Source organism: Peromyscus maniculatus, chromosome X (genome assembly GCF_049852395.1).
Source record: "Peromyscus maniculatus bairdii isolate BWxNUB_F1_BW_parent chromosome X, HU_Pman_BW_mat_3.1, whole genome shotgun sequence".
Lineage (NCBI taxonomy): Eukaryota > Metazoa > Chordata > Mammalia > Rodentia > Cricetidae > Peromyscus > Peromyscus maniculatus.
Window position 1 is genome coordinate 23705641 of NC_134875.1, and position 21565 is coordinate 23727205.

General features: G+C 36.3%; 1 protein-coding gene across 14 annotated transcripts in view; it reads left to right on the top strand.

The window, feature by feature from the left end:
- The window catches only part of Mbnl3 (muscleblind like splicing regulator 3), a 100898-nt gene that overhangs the window by 40215 nt on the left and 39118 nt on the right, over positions 1 to 21565 (top strand). For 8 of the 14 annotated variants that reach the window (XM_042268999.2, XM_076562261.1, XM_042268998.2 and 5 more), the window contains exon 2: positions 3736 to 3992. The exons of the other annotated variants lie outside the window; for them this stretch is intronic. In XM_042268999.2, coding sequence (XP_042124933.1) covers positions 3816 to 3992 — 177 coding nt within the window. In that variant the 5' untranslated portion in view covers positions 3736 to 3815. The remainder of the gene's footprint in view (positions 1 to 3735; positions 3993 to 21565) is intronic. 14 annotated transcript variants of the gene reach the window in all.

Below are 21565 nucleotides of genomic sequence, written 5' to 3' on the forward strand. Positions count from 1 at the left end.
ATGACAAGATAAAGGGCAAAAAACAAAAACAAAAACAAAATACCAAAAAAACCTGAGAAGCCATGTTCTTTACTATCAGGGATTTATACTCTAATAACAGAGCAAAGTTATGTTGTGAGGTCAGGTAGAATAATGAAAAGAGTGATCTGTGCCATAAGAAAGACCCAGTATGTTGATATTGTTTAAAAGGTTGATTATGGAGTCCAACTGCCTGCATAGCTCTGTCACCTACTTAGCTATGAGAAGTTGTGTAAGTTAATTACTTAACCTTCCCTACCTCCATTTTCCCATCTGTAAGATGAGAGCAGTAGAATCCTCTCCAGGAAGAATCTAGGCATCAATTAATCTTAGTGTGAGTAATTCTTCAGTATTTCTCTTCATGACTCACTTCTGTGCAAGTGTTTGAAAGTGGATTTAAGAGTATTAAGTCATAGTGCTTAGTGAGTTAGAAGCTTGTGTTGAGTTCACAATATCTATTGTCTACTTCCAACCCTTCACCAACTCTAATATAATCTTTCCAGTTCTCTGCATCTTAGATTAGTTCTTTATCTAAACAAACATAGGAAATTCCACAAAACCAGACATCTTATCAGTATCCTCAATAGTGCCTGGCACATAGCAGATACTGAATACATGTTGGTTCAGCACAACTTGGGGATATTATGAAAATGATGATACACACCAGGCAAGAAAGGAATGTTGTGAAGGAAACTTAAGTATACCACAAAATGACTAGCTTTCCTCTTTTAAGATTCCCAAGGGAGATAAATGTCTCTGTCGAGATATGTGCACAAGACTTAGAGTCAGAAGATATTGCCTGGGGTCATGGCTCAACCACTCAGAGCTTAGTAATGTCAAACAAGTGGTTTAACTTTATGAGTTTCATTTCTTTCATCAGAATATTTCACTTATCACTCATGGTTTAGTGTATTTTGAGATAGCATGAGAAAGTCTTTGGGTTCCATTCTCAGCATTTCAGAAAAAGCCCCAAAACAACCCAAAACTGCAGTCTTTTTGAGGGATTCACAGATAAGTGCAATCCAAGCATGTGAAAACTGTAATACAGACAAGAACAAATGCACTAATTTCATGCTTTGCATTGGAGAACTATAAATCAGAAAATTCCAAGCTGTATTGCTGTTGCTCAAATATAAAGCAGCAAGGCTAAAGTTTTACTGTCTCCCAAATAAGAGGATCTTAAGAATATAGGCTTTTATGCATAGTCTTTCCAGTACAGCTGCATGAGAGACCTCCACATTCTTACCAGCTCTTTTTGTTGTTGTACCTCATTTCTTCTGAGCCAGCTCCCCAAATATTTTCACCCTGAAGGAAGACATGTGCTGGCTAGAACTGTATCGAGGAATTGGCCAGGGTCCCATCCAAGGTCGTAGGCCAAAAAAAAAAAAAAAAAAAAAAAACCAAACGCAGTCCTCCCACTCCCACTCTTGATGTTACATAGAATGCATGGCCAGAGGCCAGTTTCTTTTTGCATTTTTCATTTGTGTGAGTTCAAATTAAAATTTATAATTTATACCTATGTCTCTATATGATGGACCTCTGTAGAAAAGTCTTTCTCCAGATCTTCACTGTTTATGTTCAGAGCAAATCCTTGACCCTTATAAACATTTTTTCATACTTGTTTTTCTGTCATATATGTTCAGGCGGCCTATGTTATTTAGATGTAGGATTAAGTGTGAATGTAAACTTACACACCACTGGAGCACACTCTCTTAGTGTACTTTCCATAATATACTGAGCCACTTAAAATATATGAACTGGCTTTACTCTTGCACATTAACTTAGTTAACTAACATTGCTAAGATTTAATGTCTACGATGACTACAAGAAAGCTTGGAATAGCTGTTCCCATTACTCAACAGAGTTTCTTCCTTTCTTTCTTCCTTCCTTCCTTCCTTCCTTCCTTCCTTCCTTCCTTCCTTCCTTCCTTCCTTCCTTTCTTTCTTTCATTCCTTCTTTCTTTCGTTCTTTCTTTTTGTTGTTAAGCCTTTAAAAGAAGCATTTATTTGTAGTATGTGCATTACAGGAAACACAACACAAGAAGTAATTTTAATTTCCCAATGGTAACTGCAAGTCCAGTAATGTTGAATTTCTTCTGGACTATGGAAAAGACAAACAAAAAGTTGTTGAACATGTTTAAAAATTAAGTGAACTATTTTCAAGGGTTTTAAGTCCACTTTGGATGACATTAACAAACAGTTGCTTTATTTGCTGCTTAGAGCTGACTTTTGCTTTACTCTTACTTCAGGTTGTGTGCATGGTATAGCACCAGCAAACTAACCTTGCATGTTTCTTTTCAGCTGAGTTGCTTGCCACTGTTGCTGGTTGACACTGGGCTAACTGCAAATCTTCAAGCTGCATAATATCTAACATGTTGCTCAATAGTGCTTTCTATCTCACCTACTTGTGTACGTTGAAATCTTTCTTTCATGAAGATTAAGAAGTAGCCCGAAAAAATACACCCAGGAAAAACAGTCCTTTATTCCCAAAGAATTTTCTAAAATTGAAAGCACATTTTCTCTTTCCATCCCCCATTTTATTTGGTATGAAGTGAGTCTCCAGCTAGTTGTGTCATGATTGATTCATGTATATTTCCTATGCATATATGTCACCTTTCAGAGCAACTTACATTTTCTCAGAAATTCCTGTGCTCTGAATTTTGAGAACAAATAATCGAGGCTGCAATCAGACGATGATAAGTTTAGTTTAAAGACAGATTCCTAGAGCCTCTAAAAACCAGACACATACAAATAAATTGAATGTGTAAGGGGCTGTCATGGCACTTTCTGCATAGTGGACTCCACAGTGAATTTCTACCCTGAACATATCAAAAAGTAAAGTATCATTTTTAAGAGATTGGGATGTTACCCAGTTTTGCACTACAACAGTATCTAAGCAATTGCTTGCTTTTACTCTGAAAAGCTAGCTGTATACTGGAAAGTGCTCTTTTATTGGTCATAGCTGACTCTTGCAGTGTCAGTGTGTAGATGCTTCCTGTTTTACAGAAGTTACAGTTACCTTTCTTTCCAAGTCTAGAGTTTGAAAGGAAGCATTGTAGTGTTTTAGCTAATTTCATTTATTTTTTTCTTGCAGGTTCTGAAAAGTGCCTTTTCTGAAAACTCTGCTGCTTGGATTCTACTCTAGAGCTCTCTATCCAAGCCCTCTCCCAATCACCCTCCCCCACTCCTGCCCCTACAAAACTTGCTGTGCTTGTAGTTCACTGTCAGTAACTTGCCCATTTATTTTTTCTCTCATTCTCAGTTTTCTTAGTCATTTTCCATTCCCTTGATTTTGCAAAACAATTTTTTAGGTTATAACATCCTCCCAACCTTATTCTTCAGAGCAAAGAATTGGGGAAACAGACTTTTCTCCCCCTGATCTGAGACCATTCCACACATTGAAGGGCAGCCAGCAACATATGCTTTTTGTAAGAATAATTGAAAACCTCAACTAGACAGCATAGAATTCTTTGAAAGTCTGCCAGTTATTTGAAGCAAATTCAGCAAAGGAACAACATATAGCATTCAATATCTTAACCTTTCTAGTTGCCTTCTTAGGACTTGGTCTCCAATTTGATTCTTGGTTATTCTGATACAGAGTTGACTTAGTAAGTGGCTTTTTGTGTCTAACCAGATCAGATTTGACTTCAGTGAGAACCTATGTGCTAACAAACACATTCCACCAAACCAACCTGCTCTCACTTCACATTTGTTTCAGATTCGCTTAACGCCTTGAACCATCCACTGTCATACTATTGTCCGAAAGAGGGTGCACTTGATTGCCATTTTGCTTTCAATATGACAGCTGTCAATGTCGCTCTAATTCGAGATACCAAGTGGCTGACTTTAGAAGTTTGTAGAGAATTTCAGAGAGGAACTTGCTCTCGAGCTGATGCAGAGTGCAGGTTTGCCCATCCGCCAAGAGTTTGCCATGTGGAAAATGGCCGTGTGGTGGCCTGTTTTGATTCTCTAAAGGTGAGTGCCACGTGTATGCACATAATTATTTCAATGTATTCATTTCTAGACATTTAGAAGGAAGATGTACTAGAAAAGAGTAAAATTAATAAGAGCATTAAATTATGTGTTACTTGCTTTAAGAGTAGATACAGCCTTTCTGTGTGCTGAACTAAGCCAGTAAGAGGCTCATTCTGCCAAAGTCTACTTATCAAAATAGATATACTTATAAAATAAAAACTCATGAATTTTTGTAGGTCTGAGGTATTATATCCTAGATGAAGTTTAAGCTACTTCTCCATATGTATCTCTGTTTGGTTTGTAACTTACTACGTAGAATAAGCTAGCCTTGAATTTATAGCAACCCTCCTGCCTCTGCTTCCTGAGTGCTAGGATTGCAGACATGCACCACCACACCTGAATAATTTACCATCTCATGGGATTTTAATTTCTATATAGAATTTAGACTTTAAAAAATTTATTATGATTGTTCATTTTATTATATCTGTGAATATTTTGCTTGCCTATAAGTATGTGCAGAATGTGCATAGTGGGTACCCATGGAGGTCAGAAAGGGCATCGTATCCTCCAGAACTGGAGTTACTAATGGTTGTAAACCAACATGTAGGTTCTTAGAATCAAACCTGGGTCCTCAGCAAGAACAACAAGTGCTTTTAATCACTGAGCCATCTTCCCAGCTCATGAAATTAGGATTTTTAACACAGTAATCAGAATTATCATGCAACAAAGAAACTTTTTGATGAATTACAGTATGCATATAGCTTATTATGCATATTAGTAAGATAATGCCTGAGACCAGTCAGCTCTCAGAGGATAAATAAAGTAAGACAAAGCATATAACTTAAAACCTCATTGTTCAGGAAGATTAGGCATATTGTTATAAAAATAACTTCACTCAATTTTCTTCTTGAACACACGATTGAACAACTTCTGATTTGTAAGTATCAAGGAAATCTTAACTGCCAAAGTTGTAAAGCTTGAGTAAAGCAAAATTATGAAGGCATGTGGGTGTTATATATAGTAAGACATAAATGATTGTGTAACATGAGAATGTATTTGTTTTCATAGTTACCTTAAAGTAAGGATAAGAATATCCAAATTAAAACAGAGATGCAAAAAGTGTGGATGGATTCTTGGTTTAATTAATAGATTTTTTGACATCATGCATTTGAAATGATTTTTGAGATTACAGCCAGATGAAATAGGCTTAACAAGAATTTTTCTTACTTTTTATTTATTTAAAATAATTTTCATTTTACATGCTCTCCCCAGTTCCCCCTCTCTCCTCTTTTCTTACTACCCCCTCCACTTCCCCCCATCCTACCCCCATCCACTGCTCAGAATGGGTAAGGCCTACCTTGGATAGTCAGCAAAGTCTGGCATACCAATTTGAGCCTCTCTCCCCTAGATCAAAGCTGATCCAGGTATCCCACTGTAGGGAATGGGTGCTAAAAAGAAAGTTTGTACACCTGGGATAAGTCCTAGTCCCCCTGCCAGGAGCCCTATAAACTGATCAAGCATCACAACTGTCACCCACATTCAGAGGGCCTTGAATTAACAAAAAAATTCTTGATACTGTGTGACTGTCATCATGATCAACTTCACCTCACTAACATTTTTATTACTGGCTGCATTGGCTATTAGAGATCCATTCCTTTGTTTGCTAGCTTACTCAGAATATGTTTTCAAATGCTTTACTATGAATGATTTTAGTTGAAGTTTTCCTGTGTCCAGCCAGCTCCTGCAGCTGGTCAGACCCAAGTAAACACACAGAGACTTATATTACTTATAAACTGTATGGCTGTGGCAGGCTTCTTGCTATCTAGTTCTTGTATCTTAAATTAACCAATTTCTATAAATCTAGACCTTGCCACATGGCTCGTGGCTTACCGGTGTCTTTACATTTTGCTTCCTCTATGTCTGGCTGGCAACTCCTGAGTCAGCCTTCCTGTTCCCAGAATTCTCCTCTCTCTTTGTCCCACCTGTACTTTCTGCCTGGCTATTGACCAATCAGCACTTTATTTATTAAACAGTCAGAACAACACATTCACAGCATACAGAGTGATATTCACAGCAAATGATTCTCATGATTGGGGCCAGAAGTGCTTTAGACTTCAGAGTTTTTCAGATATGGGCATATTTTCATGTACATAATGAGATATCTTTGGAATGTGATCCAACTTTAAATAGGAAATTCATTTATATCATATATATCTACATATCTCCATATATACATATAAGCCATAGGTCATTTTAATACAGTATTTTAGTTCATCTGTTGATTGAATGTAATATGAAGTCATGTATAGAATTTTTGAATTGTGTTATTACATTGGTGCTCAGAAACATTAGATTTTGAAACTTTTTGACTTTTCAGATTATGGATGCTCAACAAACCTACATAGTTTTACTTAGTTCTTGGTTGCTAGTTTTTATTGTGAACCATTCCAGTTCAATAGTAGAATCTTATTATGGATAAAAAGAGATATTATTAAATTGAAAAACTCTGAACAGCTTTTATTTCAAGCAGATTTAAAAACTAAAAATGTTATTTTTTTCATTGGTGCCATACAACTTTTATCCCAGAATTCAGGAGGCAGAGGCAGGCAGATCTCTGTTGAGTTCAAGACCAGACTGGTCTACATATCAAGTTTCAGGACAGCTAGGGCAACATAGTGAGACCCTCTTTCAAAAGAAGAGCTTATTTCTTTCTTCATTCTTTACTCATTCATGTTCTATCTATAGTCATCTTCTGTGTATTGATTTCAGTCTGTTGCTACAGGACTAGGTTGTGTCTTGAGGGAAAACAGAGAACTGAGCTAAATAGTGACATCTTTCACCCAGCGCTATTGCAAGTCCAGAGCACTAGGCTCTTTGCCATCTTGGTTCTGGAGATCTAAAATAGAGTCGGCGGGAGCCCCACCAATCTGATCCTTCAACTCCTTGTTCTCTCAAACCTTGAGTGATGTTTTCTTTAATAAACACATAATGCCTTCACTACCTAACTTTCATAATGTTTGGAGATTCCAAAGGGACAACACAAATGAGAAACAAAAATTATAACTACAAAGTGAATCAAGTATAAGGTTATTTTCTTGCAATTAGTGAAGTGTTTGTTTTAGGAGCTTTTAAAAAGGGTTCCATTTAGGTAGAGTTTATTACTAAATGCTGCAAGCTCATGTGCCCAAATCCATTGCTATTTTATTTCTAGAATTTACACATCACTGTTCTGTGCTTTATTCTGTGGTAGGGAATTCATCACAGACTATACATTCTGTCTTTCTAGGCATCAGAGAATGAGAGATATGTATGATTTCCCTAATATTTGATATTCTTTAGGTCACTGTTTCTATTAAAGGCAAAAGAGTACTTACTATAAAGTAAACACATTGAGGAAAATAATATGAAAAATAGTTGTTTACAAAACACATACTGGGCATTGTAGCTTGGGACATGTTTAATTTAGGTACTAAATAATGACTAATGAGAATAAATATATCACTTAATTATTTTCATATGCTATATACTCTCCTAGATCCATTGCTCTTAAAATAATTCAGGCATTATGTTAATATCTTGATGATCAGTCACACAAGATAAAGATGATTTACATAATCCTTACAGTTTTAATTTTTCATGAAAACCTCAATATTTCAAATATATAAAGAATTAAAAGGTTTTGTATATTTAATTTGCCATTTAGATAGCACATTCATCCTAGTTCCATGTCTGTAAAAAAGCTTTGTAGTTCTTTTTTATGTTGCACCTTACCCAAGTTATGCATGAACGCTATACTAAGATGAGGGTAATTGACCTATGCTGATTGTACTCCTACCACATTTGTTGCTCCTCTTGAATTTGTATAATTGAAACACCATTAAAATTTATCTGTGTACTTTTTTTTATCAGTGGTTAAAGAAATGAAGCAGTCATTTGATGGTTTGTGGGCTGTGGGTTTTGTTTTTTTGGGTCGTGAGTGTGCGCATGAGTATGTGTGTGTATGTATGTGTGTTCATTCCATTAGCACTAGCTACTCAACCAGATGGTGGTTCTTTGCCTACATAATAGGTACAATAGGTACTGTGTCCTATTTTCACCTCATAATGAGAGGAGGTCATGAAAATAGGAGGGTGAGCTGAATGGATGATCGTGCATTGTGCTTTAAGAGCTGTGCTCATAACTGTATAAATGCTGCATGTTTAATGATGAAGGTTGTGCCATTTTCAGATAGGAATCTAGCTTGTGAAGCCTGTAGACTAATTCTCAGCTACATAGAAGAGTTTCATGTCATGTTACTATGCCACTGTTTTTTACTCAATTGCCCTATCTTCTTGGTACATTTATTTCAAAACTTACCTTTAATATTGTTTAACCCATTTTATACTGGTTTCTTGGCATTACTTGCTGTCATTGATTTAGATTGGCATTTTAAATGAATTCTCCTTAGATTTAACAAAAGATCATCTGCTTGTGCTTGTTTTCATAGCCAGCTTACTCTACATCAAAAAAAATATCAGGCATATCTTGAACCTTCTTCCACTCTTTTCTTGAAGCAGTATATGATATCACTCACCTGCTATGCAGGAAATACGTAAGTGCAACTTGTATTTTATTATAACAGATCAACAGCAGTTATATCTACCTGGCATAATCACTACTTTGGGTAGTTTTGTAAAAACTACTTCCTAGTTAAGCCATAAGAGCAATTATAATCCCAGAGGATAATTATGTCGATCCATACATATTCTTGAATGATGAGAACTGGGAGAGTGATACACACCAAAGACCTCAAAACCATGTCTTCAAACTTCATGTATGATTACAAGTACAGTGATAATATGACAAGTGAAACTTGTTATGTAGACATATCAATATAACTCTACCCGTTGTAGGTAATAATTGGCCCTACGATCCATATGTTCTATATTTAGAGCCACCGATCACAGCAGTTTTCACTAGCTTAAAACTTAAATATTTAGGAGCTAAGGCCTAGCACAGTGGTTCTTTGACCAGCACAGTCAAGGCCCTGGGTTCGATCTCCAGCACCACACAGGAAAAGACAATTTTAACTTAATATTTGCTCATCCATGTTTGCTTAGGCACAGCTTGCCAGAAATCACACCACTAGCAACATAAAATCTCAAGGGTTACACAAAACATAAAATCAAACCAATTGTGAACTCTAGCAGAGAGGTTTGTCTCTACTATAAAGAAAGTCATGGAAAATGATGCTTTACTTTAAAATATCTTCTTTGATATGCCCTTAGAAAGGAATACTCCTTCATTTATAATGGTCTTTTGGGGAAATTTTCAAAAATCTCTTGAATGAAAAATAGATGCATGATTAGTACCCAAACAGCCTTAGTTTATTTCAACTTTTTGTTTTGAAATGAATTTAGACTTACAGAAAAATTGCAAAACTAACAGAAGCACTCCCTGTACTCTCCACCCAGATTCCTTTAGTGTCAACAACTTACATTCCACTCATAATACAATTATCAAAACCAGAAAATTAGCACTAAGCAAAGCTCCTAAAGTAGTGGCTTTATTTAAATTTCCCCAACTGGCTCCCAAAGGCTCAGTGGTTCAGATAATTAATTTAAAGAAGTTCTCATGTCTATAGCATTTCAAACAAAACTAGGAAATCAACAATTTTGACTGATGAAAGACTATTCAATTAAAAACTTTTACCATTTATGCATGAGGAAACTGAAGAATTATTGAGAGAGAGAGTTAATTTCTCAAAATCATTACAAAATTATCAGAAGACCCTGATGATTCCAATCATTTGAGTCTTTATTACATGAGAAGAAAAAAATGTAGAAAATATAAAAAATGCATTTAAATTAAGGTTTATGGTTCATGTTTAGCTCTTTTTCTGTGATTATTGTTGGTGATGGGGTCTTAGAGTAGCCCAGACTATTCTCTAATTCTAAACAATTCTCATGATTCACCTCCCAATTGCTGAGATTACTGATAGGAGCCATAATGCCTGACTCATACTCTTAGTTTATTGTTAATCATTTAGACTGTTTGTTCCAAAATGGGGACCAGAAAGGAGATACTGTTGGCTTAGGATGTTATTTAACATTAGGAGGATAGCTTTGCTCAATTCCCAAGCAACAGAACACTGGGTTGTCTCTGTTCCCTTTTCATTCTTTTTCCCCAACACCACATTGTTGGGTTAGCTAACCAGATTGGTGGCTGATTTTTCGTAATGCTCCCTGATGTCTGATGTTGTTATGTACTTAGTAGTAAATTGCTCTGGCTAGCTGGTGATATCTGTTACCAGTCACCCGGAAATATTGTACTAGTTGTTCAGCCTCAAAATGGATTATTTTTTAACAATAACTTCAACTAATTTAATTTACCTAAAATGTTTTATAGGACCTTAGCTCAAGGTCATTTCTCTCCTACCTTGCAGCCAAGTAGCAGTTGGGCATCTGGTGACATACAACTCAGGATTGGATCAGGAATGTACTTGCATTCGCAATTTGATTATACCATTACCATGTGATAGGAGAAACTTGAAAATCTGAAAATTAAAAAAAAAAAGTGTATTATATGTCAGCTTCTTGGTTATGAAGAAATTCTTCCATGTTAGGGAAATATAGAAATAATTTTATTTCTGTTAACATAACTACATGAAGTGATTACAAGTACTGTTATTTTCTAAACCATATTTTTGTGAACTGTGGATACCAGGTACTTATGTACATTTGGAACTTGGGGATAGTTTTTTAAAAACATCATTTATTTACTGCTCATCTTCTCCACAAGAGATGAACTTTCTGCCTGTACAATCTTTGAAGTGACTCTTTTTCTCTAAATCCTGTGTCATTTGATCTTCGACTTACAGGCTTATGTGTTTCAGAGAAATCATAGCCACCTCCTATCATTATCTTTTCATATTTCCTGTGTGGATTTAACTATGTAATCGGTGTTTGGGTTTTTAAATCTATTTTTGCGATTATTGTTGTATAACTTGGGCATGTAATCCTGTTTGAAGTTTCAGCATTGTTTGGTTTTACTTTTTCTTTTACAACTAGTTTTTAATTTATTTTTTAATATTTTTAGAGAGGTTCTATGTATCCCCAGATGTCCTAGAACTCACAGTGTACACTAGGCTGGCCTGGAACTCACAGGAAACCACTGCCTCTACCTCCTGAGCACTTGGGTTAAATGAGTGGGCCAGCATGCCCGGCATGTTTCAGTGTTTTTATTCCTATACTGCAGGTTACTTTACCCAAGGTCAAGTTTATTGCCAAAGTAATTACACATTTAAGTTATACTTTCATACTTTTTTGTCTTGAAGTTGTTCTCTTTAAAAGGTCAGTAAATGATTCCATTTTTGTCCATGTTTTATTTTCTAAAAGATCCTCCCTTATCTGGACTTAACCACCTGGTCACTGGAGATAGACTAAATCATTTTTATATCTTGTTTTTGATATATTTGTGCAATATTATTTACTGTTGTGCCTGATCTGTTATTTGGTTAAAGAACATATGGCTATAGGATCCATTCATTAGAAATAGTTTTTCAGCTATGACTTTTTCAGAAGCATTTATTAAATGTATGCTTTCAGCTGAATGTTTTCTATCATAAATGGACATCTTTTTTTCTGTTGAAATTCATTTTTGACACACTAAAAGTTGGTATAAAAATTAACCTTTGGTCTTACCCATATTTTTCTGGATAAAGAATGGACAGTGAAGGTAGTTTTCAAACTGTAGAAATTGTCCCTAAATTTGAAAGTGTAGGGCCCACAGAAACATAACTATGTAAAATAGAGCAAATTCCCTAAACCGAGACATATTTTGAGTGTTGGTCACAATTTGCTGACAATCTACATAGTACCAATATTCTAAATTTTCTCCATGCAAAAATGAACAGATTGTGCTGTCGCCTCTTTTCATTGCTGGGGGTGGAATCCAAGGCCTCTTGCCTGCTAGCTACCAGTTCTTCCAGTGAGCTATTTTTGAAGGCCTTGTTTTCTGCTGTTTTGTTTTGTGACAGAGTTTGACTGTGTAGCCCAGACAGGCCTCCAACTCCTAGTCCTCCCTCCTTAGCCTTTCCAAGTGCTGGGGATACAGGTGTGTTTTGGGTGTCAGAAAACTTTTTCCCTCCGTGACGGCATACTCTTTATCTAGTTTGTTTTATGCCCTGAAATTCATTGTATGGACAGCATTGCATTATCACTAATCTTTGACCCAGAGATGAGATTGTTTTAAGACTACATTGTCACATTGTCTTAGACCTTTGTTCATGGGCCTATTTGTGAAAGGTAGGAACACTAACACAACAATTTGAGGATTTTTGACATCTTCAAGAACACTGCGTTTTTGTTTTAAAGATTTCAAAAATACCTAATCCCTGACGTTGTTTTTCTTTTGTTAATGTTTATGCTTAAAACTTACATGAACTTAAATTTTTTTCTAGCTTCTCTAATAGCATAGTTTGGTTCCTTCATTTTTAATAGCCAAGAAAGTACCTTATATGGAAATAAATTCAAAGAGCTGGGTCTGCAGCTCAGTGATAAGGAACATGTTTCATTCATAATTGCAAGACCCTAAGTTCCATCACCAGCACAGAGAAAAATAAGTTCTGGAAACAAATTCGGTCTTAAATGTAACTAACAAACATTAAAACTATGGACATTTTCGTTCTGCCAGTACATAACATAGAAGAAAATATTTCACTTTAGGATATTGTCTTATATTTCAAGGAAGCTTGAGAATCATCTTGATAAATGCTTCTTTCTTTGGTGAATTACAAATGTAACCATTAAAATATTTGGAATGTGACATGGTATCAGTAAGTGGCAATACACAGAGAAACTGTGACTTTAGACTAACAGCTCTGAGAAGGGCTCATTGTGTGGCCTCGAGTAAATCGTGAGACTCCTACCATCTATGTTTCTCTTCAAACACCAGCCTTTGGTGGCACATACTTTGGAGGACTATTTGTGGTTTGTTACCTAAATGTCAGGGGTTATTTAATGCTGAAAGTTCTCTTATATCCAATTGAATCTATATGGATTCAATTCCCAAAGACATGATTTGTTTAACAAACAGTTATTGAAACATTTTACTTATTAGACAGTGATTGGGCTCAGCACAAAATTATGGAAGATGTGACTCTTGCTTGATCTCTTATTATAAAGCTGCTCTATCATGTGCCATAAGCCATATATTATGTCGCAGTTTAAAGAGGCCAGAGGAAGGATAGGACAGGATTATGTCCAGCTGTAGAAATTAAAGACATAGTCATGGAAGGAGTGGTGTTTGAAGTATTCTTTGAAGAAGGGATAGGCAGACATTCAAGTCAGAAGGAGTAAGCTAAGTCAGAAAGGGAAAATTGGTGTGTCTGCAGAGTTGAGTGTTAAGTTTGGACAGGCAGGAACATAGAGCTTGAATTGAAGAGGAGTGGGCTTACAATTTAGTGAGTAGGGTGAAGAATGTGACTCTAGGTAGAGTGCATGCTTACCATGTACAAGGTTCTGAGATCTGTCTTCAGCACACACAGAAACAATTAGTACAGAGTTAGGACTCTAGGCTTTATTTTATAGCTAATTTTTAAAATGGGTGTATATGTGTGTATATATGTATGTATGTATTTGAATCAAGTCATGGCAGTGGTAAGAGAATGCCATCAAGGGTGTGGGAAATCCAGACAAAGCCATTTGGGTGCCTATTTGTCAATCTATTGTAGCCATAAATCATGTGTTCAACTTGACATTGGATTGCTTGAACTGATTTGCTGTTACTGAGTATTTTAAAAGTGAAGACTCAATTTCAAATAATTTTAAGACAAAATAATTTTGAATATCATCAGATTATCACACAAATATTTTAAAATAATATTCAATGGTAACTATTTAGGAAAGTTTTTAGACTTCCTCTGTGGATAAAATCACTGGCTACTCTTGCTAAGGACCTGGGTTTGATTTCCAGCATCCACAGCCATCTGTAATTCCAGTTCCATGGAATCTAACACCCTTGTAGGCACCAGGCACCACCGTGGTGTACGGACATACATGCAGATAAAACTCCCATAGACAAAAAAGGACATAATTTTTAATTAAAAAAATTAGAGTTGGGCTGAGGGTGTGGCTAAATTGTCAATGTGCTTACTGTGCAATGATGAAGACTGAAGTCGGGATCCCCAGCACCCACATAAAAAGCCAGGTATTTTAGCAAATGCTTGTAATCCCAGTGCTGGGAAGTGGAGAAAGAATGATCCCTGGGACATGCTGCTCAGCTAACCTAGCATAATTGGCAGATTCCAAATTCATTGAGAGATCCTGTCTTTTGTTTTTTAATGTGAAACATGATACAGGAGGATATTTGATATCAACGTCTGCCATCTACATACCTGCACACACATCAGTGCACGCCTCTAAACCAATGCACACATGCACCACACACATATACTACACACACACACCACCTATTTTAGCCTGCCTGTGGTGTCACACACCTGCAGTCCCAGCACTTGAGAGCTTGAGATAGAGGATCATGAGTTTGAGGCCAGCTTAAGCTACCTACTGATAGATACCCTGTCTCAAAAAACAGTTTTTAAAATGAAGTTTTAGTAAAGATCTCCCTTTCTCTGTGTTATATTATTTGTTGTGCATTAGGTTCTGTCTTATTAGCATATCTTTTTTTGTAACTAACACATAATAAGGCCTTTAAAAGTACTTTTTCAGTAAAACATAAACACCTTATGGACAAAACTTTTATGCAATTATATGCCAACTTTCTTCACTCAGTCACATTTTAGCCTAAATTTGATGACCAATAAACTGCAGATTTGTGCAAATGGAATTCTATCCCTCAGAATTATAGAACTTTTCTTTGTTCAAATGTTGTTGGATATTCTATGAATGTTGCATTTTGTGTACTTTTATCTTACATTGAGACCTTCAGTGTTTTTCTATATGGATACCATTAAATATTATTTTTAAACAATCGGTGTGATAATCCAGTAAAATTTAAGCATAAATCTGGATAAAAATGTTTGGAATTGAATTTGACAGCACACAGATAGCTCACAAATCAAGGTATTATTAGAATCATTATTAATTATAATGAGGTCATTTTTCAAAGAATTTTTTGAAAAACATGACTGCCTACTCCAATAAACACACACACACACACACACACACACACACACACACACACACACACACAGTTCAATTGATAATTTGCTCTAAATACTCTGTGATATTTGGAATTCTTAGAGTCTGAGCATAGAAAGGCAAAGAAAATTTCAAATAAGAGAATCTGTGCACTGACACTTCAAAAAGTGTTCTGTAACGGCAATTTAGTAGCAAGAACCTACTTTGAAAGAAATGGGAAGATACTAAGATAGTAGTCTGAAGATATAATTTTAAGGAAGGGTGTCTAGGCAGGCTTATGAGTTAAATATCTTTGAGTTTTTTAAGTGAGTACAGTCTCTTCCACTTTTTCCATCTTTATGACCATTCCTAGATAGCAATGTCTGGTGTTCAAAATAGAATATTCTGAGGCCATGCAAAATCCTCAGTAACCAAGATATGAGCCAGTTTAGGCAGCTGACTCTGTTTTCTTTCAAAAACAGGAAAGAAGCTGGGCATGTTGGCCAGTGCCTGTAATCCCTGAATTTGAGAGTTGGAGACAGAAGCATCAAAAGCTCAGGGTTATTTTTAGCTATATAATGAGTTCCTGCCCAGCCTGAGCTACGTGAGACCCTGTCACAAAACAAATAAATAATAATGACAGAAAGACAGATAGATAGAGGCAATTCCTGGAATTTTTTTAAATGTTTCAATGAGGAAGAAAATAAGTATTTTCAGTATTTAGTAGCATTCAGTTGAAGTCAGCTTTGACAATGACTTCCATAACAGTGATTTGAATGTATTAATGAACAACTGACCTGTCAAGAGAATCAACACTCTTTTCTTCAAATTTTGATGCCTTGCTTTGGTAGCATGTAACATCTATTCCATGTTGGAAATGACAAAACATTTTTTTAACACTCTTTCCTTATTTCTCCCTGAGTTTTCCTATTATCACAGTAGAGAAACAGGTAAGGAAGAAATGAAGTTGCTTTAAGTCACAGATTATAAAAGGTAGAGGAGGAAGGGAAGCAAGGAAGGAAAAAACAAGGAGGGGGCACAAAAGGATGGATAGGCAAGCTTTTCATTTTGAAATAATTTAGCTTAATATCACTGTGTTGAAACCAAACTATAATGAAAATGTAATGAGTAAATTACATACTACAATGTGTGTGGGAAGGGTAATAGAGAAAGGCCCTTCCCCCAGAGAGAGAAATCCTTATGTCATTTTGCCATACTTTCCATTTGAAACTGCTCTGCTTTCCACAAAAAAGCAAAGGCAGAACCGTAAAGAATGAAGCCTCAGGGAAATTCCTAGTCTCCCCATCAAACTTGCTCTTCCTCCTTCTCAGCTACCATTAGTCATCCTGGTCACCTTGGCTTCCTCTCCTGGTTTCCCACCCCCTCAACAGGCTTCAGGTCCCAGAACCCACTCAGCCTTTCCTTAGGCTCTGCACCTTCAGAACAGATGAAGCTGGCCTTCATGGGTGAGTTCCATGAGGTCTTTGGAGCTAAACTGGGTCCCCTTCGTTTCTTCATCGATATCTTAGCACAGTTGTTTCCACATGAGAGGTGCTTAGTATCATTTTAATTCTTTGATCGCGGAGAAGGCAATGCAATTAAATACATCTTCATGTTTTCTTATGGTTGTCTGAAAGCTCTCATTACCTTTGGGGCCCAGTAATGAACTGTACTGTAAATTCGGAATACTTTGATATAATTAACAACTTTTAAAAGAATATCCTGTCATCCCTACTGTGTCGGACTTGCTCTGTAGGCCTAATGTAATGATCTTATTGGAAAAATACCTTTCTTGTAATTAATTTCTAAGTTTTTTTGAGGAATGAAGCTGTACAAATTATAAATAGAGCAAGTCAACATGGGAAGGATCTGGTTCTGTGTCTGAGTTGCTTTTTTTTTTTTTTTTTTTTTTGCACTTCATTAAGTGCCTAGATAGTTTTTATTTAGATGTGTTATTGTATTATGAGCACTCCAGTATTGGGAACTGGAGATCTAAGTTTAAAATCGATTTCCAGTGGTAAATCACATCATACTGTGCCCTATACATTCAGTACAATTATTTATCAGTCTAAAGTCAAAGTGAAGAAGAAATAAACTAAGTGCAGCTGCAACTAATCTTAACATAAAGTGGAAAAAGAAAAAAAATATATGTGGAACTTGTTGATACTTTCTTCACTATGTGAGAAAGGATGAGTGAGGATGTAGCTCAGTGGGAGCATGTTTAAGGCACTTGGTTCTTTACCCAGCACTATGTGGGGAAGGGGGCTCACACGTGTGCACACGCATGCTCATATATATACATGCAGAGACCAGAGCAGGACTTTGGGATGCCTTTGTCTAGCTCTCTGCTATATGGCCTGGAGACAATTGTCTTCTTGAACCAGAAGCTGGTGATTTCAGCTAGGCTGGCCAGCCAGGGAGCTCTCAGGACCCTGCTATCTCCAGGGTTACAGATTAACTTTGTATCCAGTGCTTGCTTTGAGGAATCTGCTGATCCTCAGTTTTAGATTATCCATATTGAGACACTAGTCAGCATTAGGCTGTTTGTTTTGAGGTAAAAGCATTTTCTTGCGTTTACCTCATACTTTCCAGAAATGTTTCTTGGGTGTGAAGAGAAGGGGTAATGTTTTCAAATGACTGGGGCTTTCTGAAGCCGGTGAAGGTACGAATTTAAGGAAAGCTGAGAGAGTTTTTTCACTTCCATTTGGGTCCTGAAGAACCATTCAGGAAACCGTCCTGGCAATGCTTGTAGAGCAAATAAGCTCACTATGGAACCAGAGCTCTCATGTACTTACTTCCCATTATAACTAATAGCCCTATTTTTGTAATCAGAAAATGAATTTATTTCCTAGGAACTTTGAGAAGACCAGTCTTTCATTTAGGGATCTACATTGGCTTCCTGTACATCACTGCTAGCACCATTACTGATGTTAGAGTCATAGAGCAAAAATGTGCAACTCTTCACTGTGGCCTTTTATAAATAGAATTATCAGTAACAGGAAAATGCTTGGTAAATAGCTGAATCTGTTGTTTGATAAATAGAACAGCATTGGCTGATAGCCTAGGTTCAGAGAAGTATGGTGGCAGACTAGCTTCATCTGGACACTTGCTGTAAATGTATGTTCTCTTGATGCGTCCAATAGCTGCTGAAGAAGACAATCGGTATTTTACTGATTTTCAAGAAACCCTCCTGGTAGTTCTGATGATCACAAATATCTGATAGGCTTTAGTCTAGAGAAAACTCTAACAATTCAAGATGATGTTCCAATGCTTGAGAATCTTTACAAGTGTGTGTTGTTCTCCCCAGTGCTTCGTTGTTCCTCCCCACTTGTTCAAAGGTGGGAGAAAGTGGTGTCTGATTCACAGGATTCATATACCCTTGGGAAGCCTGCTATAGTTCTCCATACAAAAGCATCACAATGTTCATCATGGGAGGGAAGGCTCCGAGCGGTTCTTCATTTAAGACAGTAGTTGACTGCTTCATGTCCTAACATTTCTTAAAATTCTTTGATCATAGAACTTTATTTTGGTGGACTATATAGAAACTTCTCATGAAATATTGTATAGGTGATTAGCCAAGATGCATATTGTTGATAAATGTAAGAAAATGAAATTAAATAAAATTGTCTTAGCTATGTATCTGTCTGTTATAATGGTTTAGAAAGGTTAGTGAATTTCTGTACCTCTGAAGCTCTATTGTCAGTATTATGGACCTACAAAATTTTATAAGCAGCAAATGTGAGGACAAAATTCATGTGCATATTTGTACGTGTGTATTTGCATATGATATATGTGCATATGTATGCACATATCACTTATGTCTATAGGTATGTAGTAGGTAAGCCTTTTTTGCATTCTTTACATTTATATGAGTCAATCTTAGCTTCCAAAAGGTTGGCTTGTTGATAGGAAAAATGGAAAATAAGCTGACTCTTATATAACCAGATTTAAATTGGGATTCAACTTTTATTATTTAACTACTTTGTATAATATTTGAAATCCATTTGCTATATAATACCCTACTATCTTAGAAAAACTGTATCAGAGACTGTGATGTTCTATGCTTTGTGTATAATAAAAATGATTTTTATATATTTCATTAGGATTCTAACAAGAATTTCTGCTGTGCTAATTTTCAGAAATTTTGTTTGTTATGTTTTCTGAATGCTGGGACTAGATCCTAGGGCCTTTGGCATGATGGCCATGCTCTACTACTGAGGGTTCCTCTAGCCTTTGTTACTGCTAAATCATAGTGTAGGCCACTTGTAATAGGAAGAGAACAATTAGTCTCTTGAGTGATAGTTTCTTGACGGTCCAAGAGGAGAGAGCAAAGGGTATTTGAAGTGATTTCGGAGAATTAGAGTAATATGCGGCTCTGCTTTTTTGTCTTCTGCTCCTCCACCTACTATAACACTAGGATATGGTAGTCACAATTGCTTAACAGTAATACCCAGTTCTCATAGGAGAGATCTTCTCAGTTTTCAGCATTAAGCATAATTTATTTGTCTAGGCATTTGATAATTTATATTATATAATCAGTTACTATATAGAGAATAATGCATTACTTCCAATAGAAAGCTAAAATGATACAAATATCTGCAATTTGTTAGACTATTTATAGTTAATTATGAGCAAGTATTTTAGTTTGATTGAAAAAACTAAGAAAGTACATTTTTGTACATGTAACTATTTTATTTCCAAAACATACTAAATTCTCCCAGTCCCTATAGTCATTCAGAGAACCTATAAAGTATATAGAATTAGGAATTATTTGTAAATTAATGGAATTTGACAATAGAGTGCACTTGGATTCCACTTCAGCATTCTTTCCAGTAGAATCTGCATTCATATTGAAATTTCTTCCTTTTTAGTTTAGGAAAAGTACATTTAGAGTGTGAATAGTCTGTGTTAGCTAGTTTTCTTTTGCTATTACAAAAATTCCTTAAAAGAAGAAAAGATATATTTTGTCTCACAGTTTCAGAGGTTTTCATCTGCTGTCTGTCCTTGGATCTGTAAGTCCTGTGATAGGAAAGCTGTGGCAAAGGAAGCCTGCTCACCTTGTGGCCACCAAAAGGAAAAGAGATAGATATGGAGGAGATAGACAGAAAGCTCAAAAGAGAAAGGGAGAGAGATTGATTGATTGATTGAGGTCTCAAAATTGACTTCTAGTAAACATTCTAAGTGATTATAATTGAGCCTAATATCCTAAAGTGTATGTCACCTGCCAGTCGAGTTACCATCTGGGTGGCAAGATTTCACACATGACCTTTTTATGGATATTGCAGATCCAAACCAAAATAATCAGTTATAAATGCTTAATTCTCATTACAATGGATATATCAATTGTTACTGTTTTTTCTGTAATACTGTCTCCCAAAGTATGTTTTTCATTCTGTGTGTTCAGTTGTTCAGTCACTTGTCATATGAGCCAGATTCTTGTCATCAGCAGTTGTCTATAGCACTTTATGCTTTAAAAGTCATGGAAAAAACTAAATGATAAATTGAAGAATTGATATGTGTACATTACTCATGTATTTACATGATGTAGCCACATACTCACTTATATCTGAAAATCACAAAGTTCACAGAACTAAGCTTTTGGTGGGGGAAGACTTTTGCGAGATAGTGTTGTGTACTTTACTTGAGTTGTCACTTGCCTCTGTTCTTAGAGGAATGGAATACTTCCGAAGAACAATCTGTACTCTTTTCAAAACGAGGTTGAACTTTTGTAAACCCTTTGGAGTTTTGCCCCACTTTGTGATAATGTTGAACCTTACATCACTCAAACACTTGTGATCAGAGTAAGCCTGCTCTAGAATAAAAACACTGTGTCTTTAACGTTCCTCCCTTAGGTGGAAATAATGGTCACAAAGTGCCACTCTTTCCCCACTGGTTCTCTCTCTCGTAGAGTTTTGCTTAACTGTTTCCTTTTGCTGAGTCTTAGTGGCTTGTGCTTAAGCTCCCATGACCCAACTCCTGAAAAATTAACATTGTTGCTCCCCAACAAACTGGTGAAGGGCTGAAACTTTGTGTTGAAAGAGGACTAATCATTCCACTTTAGGACAGAGGGAAGACTTTCTTTTTTGTTTCAGTGACTGACTAGTTGCTGCATGTTTTTGTGTCCCTTCCCTTTTAAACTTGTATGTGTGTTGGATGTACAAATGCTTGTGCATGTGGAGGCCAGAAGTTGATGTCCTGTGTCTTTCTCTACCATTCTCTACGTTTATTTTGAGGCAGAACATTTTTTGATGAACCTGGGTGCGTGCTTTGAAAGACTGGCTGGTCGGCAAGCTCTGGAGATCTACCTGCCTATCACTGAGGTTATAGAAAAATGGGTTTCCTTGTGACATTTTCACAAATATACATCATTATGCTTTTTCTTATTTGCCTCCTCTCTCTGCCCTCTCCTATTCTCCATCTCTTGGCTGGTCCCCTCTGTTCCTACAGATAGTC